General features: G+C 46.6%; 1 protein-coding gene across 3 annotated transcripts; it reads left to right on the plus strand.

Moving 5' to 3' along the window:
* The first annotated feature begins 557 nt into the window (after positions 1-557).
* BBLN (bublin coiled coil protein) lies at positions 558-6824 on the plus strand. Of its 3 annotated transcripts, none has more exons than XM_074293763.1 (3): positions 558-1019; positions 1402-1542; positions 6185-6824. In XM_074293763.1, exons 2-3 carry the CDS (start codon positions 1464-1466, stop codon positions 6406-6408), a joined length of 303 nt encoding a protein of 100 aa, XP_074149864.1. In that variant the 5' UTR covers positions 558-1019; positions 1402-1463; the 3' UTR covers positions 6409-6824. The 3 variants fall into 3 exon arrangements, 2 of the variants coding, with proteins under 2 accessions (XP_074149864.1, XP_074149865.1); XR_012486870.1 differs by lacking the exon at positions 558-1019 and having other exon boundaries at positions 1087-1542; positions 6185-6489; positions 6625-6824; XM_074293764.1 differs by lacking the exons at positions 558-1019; positions 1402-1542 and adding an exon at positions 1616-1895.
* The last annotated feature ends 449 nt before the right edge of the window (positions 6825-7273 follow it).

The following is a 7273-nucleotide window of genomic DNA, read 5'->3' on the forward strand; positions in this document are numbered from 1 at the left end:
TTTCCCCCCCTGTCTCCTTCCCCATAGAGCTCATACAAAACTATTGCCTAGGTGAGGCAGAACCTCATATTCATGGTGGTGACTCTCCCTCTGTCTCCCAATATCTTTCAGCAGTCCCCTGGCTTCTGTAGCCAGGTAGCTGACCTTAGAAATTCTCCCCCGAAACTGAGCCTGTGCTATGGAGAGGGGTTGCAGAGAAGGACTAGGAAGCCCTCAGAAGCCACAATGCTGGTTTCCAAATTTTGCGTTTTATGATCTTTTTTTTTTTTTTTTTTTTTGTGGAGGGGGGGGGGAGAAGAGCAATCGTGGTTAAGTGACTTGCTCAGGGTCACAGCTGATACCTGTCTGAGGTCAAATTTGAACTCAGGTCCTCCTGACCCCAGATTCATTATCTCCTTTACTGATTTTTGATTGGAGATAGCTAAGAGACAGACAGGCAGAGCTTTGCTGGAGAGGAAGCTCTGGTCTACAGTAGATCTCCCAGGGATCACCACAAGGCAGGAGCTATTTCCATATTTACCCATATCAGACCGGCACCAGCCATCTCCAACCCACACCGCTAGGGGGCCTGGGAATGGAGCACAATGGAAGCCTCCCTCCTCCATTCCACTCACCACCAAACCTATTTAAGAAAGAACATCACTCCATGACTGCCAGCCCTGCAGCGCTGAGGGGGGGAAGGAGGGGTACTCAGACTGTGCCGCTCCTGCCGAGAGCCTGAGCGGGGGCCATCCAGATCGATGTCAGCTGCTGGAGCGTCACCACAGGATTTCTCTAGCTTCAAAGGAGGGCTGACATCCATGGGCAGAAGCCCTGAAGTGAGTGGGAAATGTTTAGGTTTCCTAGGCGACAAGCCTCTGACTTTCGGGGAAGGAGGCCGGCTGCGACTTCATGTCCAAAAAGTAGATGGAGGCGCCCGCGACGCCAAACCCGGCCTTAAAATGACTGCTTTCTAAGGGCCCTGCGTGCCTCCTTCCCAAATAAAAGGAGGAAAAAGTCCACTCGCCACCTGGCTCCAGGTAAGGGCGACAGCTACCTAGTCCCACACTCTCCCGCCCGCGGCTCATCTCCTTCCTTTCTGAGTCTAGAAACAGAGACTTTATTCCTACACTGAGCCGGGGACCTTGAGAAACCCAATCCGTATGGATTAAGACCTCCGGGAGCACTAACTAGAGCTCGCCTGGCCGATAGCCCTCCGGGGTGCGTACCCGTCAACGCCTTCGTTACCTATTGCAGAAGGCCGGAGACCTCATTCCCTCCCCAGAGTGACGACGGGTCCTCGGATTTCCAAGGCTTGCCAGAAGACAGCCCGGACCCTGGCCCCGCCCCTCACCCGTCGCCCCGCCCTGTCCCGGAGGGGGCGGGGCTCAGGGTTGATAGCGTTCGATTTGTAATCCGCAGGATTCTGTCGATTGTCTCTGCTTTCTGCGGCTCCGCGATCTGTGGTAGCCGCGGACCTCAGGATGTCCGGCCCCAACGGGGACCTGCCCATGCCAGTGGAGCCTGGCGTCGGAGAAGAGGACGACTGCTTCGGGGAAGCAGGTAGCTACCTGGGTGGGACGCGAGTCTGCAGCCCCTCCGTGGGAAGGACACTTGCTGGGAGAGGGAGTCCGGAAGTGCCCGTTTCAGCTCCCACGCCTCCTGCCCTGATACCCCGGGTGTCATCCCTCTTCCTCCAGGGAGAACAAGGCCGCGGGCTCCTCTGCTCCCTCTGCCAGCAGCCCGGCCCACCCCCACTCTTAAGAGCCCGGGGTTCTCCGTCTAAGCTGGAGGCGCTGCCGACTCCGGGTGGAAAGACTGGGGAATCCCCGAGTGGGGCTCCGACCCTTCTCCTTTGGACCGGTCCCCAGCCAGGGCATAAAGAATGGAGCCCAGGGGCTCCGAAGGGGCACAAGGTGAGCGTAGATCTGCCGGGGCGTGGGCAAGGCTGAGTCAGCTTTATCGAAGCCCCGGCGTGCAGACCCTCCCCCAGCCGCCCGGGTCCTGCGGTGTTAAATGTAGGAGCGTCGGTCGCAGACCTTTAGCACTTTTAGTCTTCAGGCGGGTAGTGAAGGCTCTGATTTTCCTGTGGAGGGGGACAGCACACGCGCGAAACAAGCCGCAGCCCCGGACCCCAGCGGCGCGGTGAGGAATCCTGGGGCTGGCTGAAATGCTTCCTGGAAAAAGTCGCTAGCGCTTAGCCGCAGGGAAGGGGGGAAGTGCAGCAAAGCACCTTCCTTCATTGTTCATTCCAGGAACACTTGTTTTAGCTCCTATGTGCCAGGCACTGGACATGTAGACGTAGACCCTGCCTTCAAGGGGGCTTGCCATCTCACTGGAGTTGGGGGGGGAATTAGAGAATTATGATTCAAAGAGTTAAGTTGGAAGAGGTATTTGAAGAAGGAAAGAGCTTATTGAAGAGCAAGCACCTGAATATCGACTTGAAAGTGGGAGGGGGCTTCCACAGCTCGACCACGGGGGTGAGCAGATTCTAGGCAACCAAGAGTTTGGGTTTGATTTGGAATGGGAAAGTCCTGTGTTCAAGTTCAGCTTCGTGTGAACAAGCTGCGCAATCCTGTAAACACGTGTCCTATTTCTGCCTCAGGTTACCCGTTTGTGAAGTGGAGACAAGAATCTCCCAGGGTTACTGTGAGGATAAAATGAGAGAATATTTGCAAACTTGAAATTGCTCTAAAAAACGTTAGCTATGCCCTGTTACTTTGGGCAGAGATGACAATGTCATGAGACTGGAGAGCCCGACAAGTAGTGTGTTTTAGGCGAGGACATAGAAAGTCAGGATGGGAGCCGGATTGTGGCAGGCTTCAAATGCCTGGTTCAGAAGTTAATCTCTTATTAGGCATCAAGGAACTAATGATGGCTTTTGAGTAGAAAAATGACATGATCCTGGAGGCACATTCCAGTTCATTTGGAAGCTGGAGATAGAGCAACTATTAAAGTAGGGGGGGGGGGGAGAAGCAATCGGGACCTGAAGTGGTGGATGTTACAGGCGGAAGCAAAAAGGAAAGGCCTATTTGGAAGGTAGAATTAATTGGATTTGACAGCTCCATGGAGGTATAGAAGATTAAAGGTGGTAGTGAGATGTCATCCCATCTGATCTCCATTGGAGCAGATAGCAATATGTTTAAATGCCCAAACCCAGGATAATTGGAGACTAAGTCACATCTCCTTCCAAAAGTTTGTATTCTGATTTCAAAATCTCACCAAACCCCTCTAGAATCGTCAAAAGCCAACATTTTCTTGGGAATTAAGAGTAGGGCAAGTTATTTAAAGACTGATTAACTCTAAGAGACCAGCTGTTAAGAGGTCTGATGCTGAAGCCCATGAAACTGTGAACTGTAACTACAGAACAGGCACGTAATTTCCATTTTGGCCAGCTTGTTGATTTTTCTTGACCATACTTGTCATAAAGAAGGGTTGGAGGGATGAGGAGTCATTGGGAAGTGAGTGATTTGAGGAGATTAAGGGGAAGGAGAAGAGCATCAATAAAATGCACAAAAAAGAATAGAACAGGAAATCCAATGGTGGTCAGGAATAGTCTTTTTTCTTTTTTCCCTGAGGCTGGGGTTAAGCGACTTGCCCAGGGTCACACAGCTAGGAAGTTTTAAGTATCTGAGACCAGATTTTAACTCGGGTCCTCCTGAATTCAAGGCTGGTGCTCTATCCACTTCGCCACCTAGCGGCCCTGGTCAGGAAGTCTTGGCTGGAGCTAGGGAGAGGGCCTTATTTGAACAGCACTAAGTGAGGGAAGTGGTAATGGTGAGTTTTTCTTGACTCTCTGAGACCCTGGAGGCTTGCTTTTGTGCTTTGTTGGGAGCACACATGATCCTTTTTTCTTGTAGTGTGAAACATCAAAGTTTATGAACTTGGTGTTATGGAATAGGCCATCCTTCATTCAGCCACTCTAGATGAGGCTGATCCACGGCCATGTTTCTAGACCTAGCTCTGACTTGGGAAGTCACTTAACCTTCACTGGGCCTTGATTTCTCATCCTCTTCCATGAAATTCTTTCAATCTGTTCATGGTAAAAAAAAAATAATAATAAATGAATTAAGTGTTGGAGAAGAAGTGAATGAGGACTTTTTGTATTTTGAAAGGGGATAAAGAACAGCAGGAGATACAGTCAGAAGACTAGCCACTTACTGTTCATGTGAGCCCTTAGGTCTTGCCATGGGACCATGGAATCTGTGTTATCCTGATTATTTGTCATTTTTATTGACCAATTTTGTTAATCGTTTTCATTTCCAAAAACATTCTTCCAGAACCATCTCATTGTAACAAAGTATAAAAGTATATTTATATACAAATATATACATATACATACATATATATGTATATACATACATACATATATGTATATATATACATATACATATATACATGCACACACACACACACACAGCATATTTATAAAAAATAAAAGCAGTTCAGTAATACTAACCAAGACATCAATGAAATCTCAAACAATATTTCAGACCCATGGTGATAAATTTGCTGCTGCTTCTTCTCCAAGCTTGACTGGCATCATTACACAGTATTCATTTCCTAAATTTGTGGTCACCGTGCTTTCTTTTTACACTGTTTTCATATTACATTAGGATGAGATACAATCTTCTTATTGTTTCTTCTTTTAAAAGAGACTTTGTTGCCTGAGAAGGAACTTGTTTGAGAGATGCTAAAGAGCTGGGAGCCAGGTTGGGGCTGACTTAGAATCACAAATTTGTATAATGGGAAAGGTCTAAGTCTAGGCTCCAAATCTGGGAGGAGGTGGGGAAGGAAGATATATAATAAAACAATAGAACTCAATCCCTCGATGGAAAGTCATTCAACAAGGAAAGCATCTTGGGTTTTTGAGAAATAGCAGCTAGGTGGTACCGTGGATAGAATGCTAACTTGTAGTCTAGAAGATTTGTATTTAAATCTGGTCATAGATACTTAGTAGCTTGTGATCTTGGGCAAATCACTTAACTTTTCACTCTACTTTTCTCATCTGTGAAATGGAGATAATAGCACCTATATCCAAAAATTGTAAAGTATGTGTTCAGCATATAATTAAGCAGAAAATAAATGTTAGCTGTTTATTCTAGAGGAAGGAATGAGAGTCCTATCAAAGTAAAATGTGTTTCCTCAGAAAACAGTGACATCTATCCAGTTATCACTGAGGTTCATAAGGATCATAGACTTAAAGCTAGAAAAGACATTTAGAAGCTGTCTTGTCCTTGTCCTTTATTTTACTCTATTGCCACTTAGGTCAAATTTACTGATCTATAAAGAGCTAAATGAGTATTATAGATCACCTAGAATCACAGAATTTTTGGAACTTGAAGGGATTTTTTAAAAAAAATGCAGTCATATTAAGCATATTTCTACATTAGTTATAAAAGAATCAGAACAGAAGGAAAAAAATGTAAGACAGAAAAACAAAGTGAAAATATTTTTGTTTCAATCTACATTCAGACTCCATAGTTCTCTCTCTGGATATGAATGGCATTTTCCATCACAAATCTTTTGGAATTGCTTTGGATCACAATATTGCTGAGAAGAGCTAACTAAGTCAGTCGAGGTTGATCATTATACGATGTTAACTGTATACAATGTTCTCCTGTATCAGCTCATATAAATCTTCCTGAGCTTTTCTGAAATCTGCCTGCTCCTCACTTTTAGCATGTTTGCTCAACCATCCCCTTAATTTCCAATTCTTTGTCACCCCCAAAAGAGCTGCCTAAGTATTTTTGCACACATGGGTTTTCTTTCCCTTTTTCTGATCTCATTGGGATACGAGTCAAGTAGCCAGCTCTCTCATTTTAAAAGTGAAGAAACACTGGCTGAGGTTAGATAATTTTTCCCAAGGTGACACGGGTAGGAAGTAGCAGGGAAGGATACAAACTCAGTTTTTTGATTCCAATTCTTTTGTTCCGCTATACTACACGAGTCATCATACATTTTCAAAAGAATAAGTATATTGATAATTTCATTTGATGCTCACCAGTAAATGTTTGAATTAATAGTCCTTTGCAGGCTGGATAGGGGGCGACATAGGCCTCATTTTACAGGTCTAGACTGCAGACGGTGAGAGGGAAGGCATGGGATGATGGGAAGGTCTCCGGTTAAGCTTGAGGGTGCTCTGGGGCTGGGGGTTGGCAGGCAGACCATAGTATTCACCCTCAGCCCTCCCTTCTCCTCTCAGAATATGCAGCCATTAACTCCATGCTGGACCAGATCAATACTTGCTTGGATCATCTGGAGGAGAAGAATGACCATCTTCACGCCCGCCTCCAAGAGCTGCTAGAATCCAACCGGCAAACAAGAGTGGAGTTCCAGCAGCAGCAGCAGGAGCAGCAGCAGCAGCAGCAGGAGCAGCAGCAGCAGCAGCTCCGTGAGGGTCCGCCTGCCGCTCAGCCTCACTCATAGGCCCTAGGGGACATCATCCCCTTATCCTTCCCTTTCCACAGCAGCCTCAGGAGCTCCTGCCCTGGAGGAGGCATTTGCTGGGTGAGTCAGTGACTCTTAAGTCTCTTCTTAAAGGGGCAAGGATGGTCCCCCAGCCACAGGCTGTGAACACCATTTGAGAGGCTGCAGAGACCCTGTTAAGCTTGGGTCCTAGTCTATTGTTTCCCTCATTTATAGATCCTGATCCCCAGGCCCAGCTGTCTGCATTTACTTCCAGAGGACCACCAAGGACTGTAGTAACTGCCAACCCAACCTGAGGGTAGGAGATTGACAGAATCTAGTCCCTCCAACCCCAATAAAATTAAGCACCTCAGACCTAGGATCAGTTTGGGAGTGAGACAGGGATTCATTGTCATTAAACAGATGTCTTTCACTGTGTCTTGTCTATTTTGCCCATCATATTCCAGATCTCATGACCTTATTTATTCCTTAAGAGGCTCTAATTCTGATTCTAGCCCTTAGATCCATGGGTTATAATGAAGCCTTTTGAGCTGGAATCCACCTTAAATATCATGATGTCCAACTCCACCGTTTTACAGATGAGTAAAGTGAGTTCCATGTGACTTAGATGAGTTGAAAGAACTGCAATCATAGCTTCAACTAGTCAAGATGGTTAGTTACATTTTCCTTAGTTCCCAGAGGTAAGAACTAGGAGTAATCGGATTGTGAAGGGACAAAAATACAGACTCCATTGGAGAAAAGACTTCTTAAGGAGAAGAGCTGTCCAGATGCTTTTAAGTGTTTTCCCATCTCTATTGCCAGTCATAAGCTAGATGGCTCCAGGTCTGGAGCGTTGGATCGGGGATTCCTGCTCATGGCTGGCTGG

Source organism: Sminthopsis crassicaudata, chromosome 2, assembly GCF_048593235.1.
Source record: "Sminthopsis crassicaudata isolate SCR6 chromosome 2, ASM4859323v1, whole genome shotgun sequence".
NCBI lineage: Eukaryota > Metazoa > Chordata > Mammalia > Dasyuromorphia > Dasyuridae > Sminthopsis > Sminthopsis crassicaudata.

Coding starts and splice junctions, on each gene's coding strand:
- BBLN (XM_074293763.1), top strand. CDS start 1,464: ATGTCCGGCCCCAACGGGGACCTGCCCATGCCAGTGGAGCCTGGCGTC. Junction 1,543..6,184: donor CGACTGCTTCGGGGAAGCAG/GTAGCTACCTGG, acceptor TTCTCCTCTCAG/AATATGCAGCCATTAACTCC.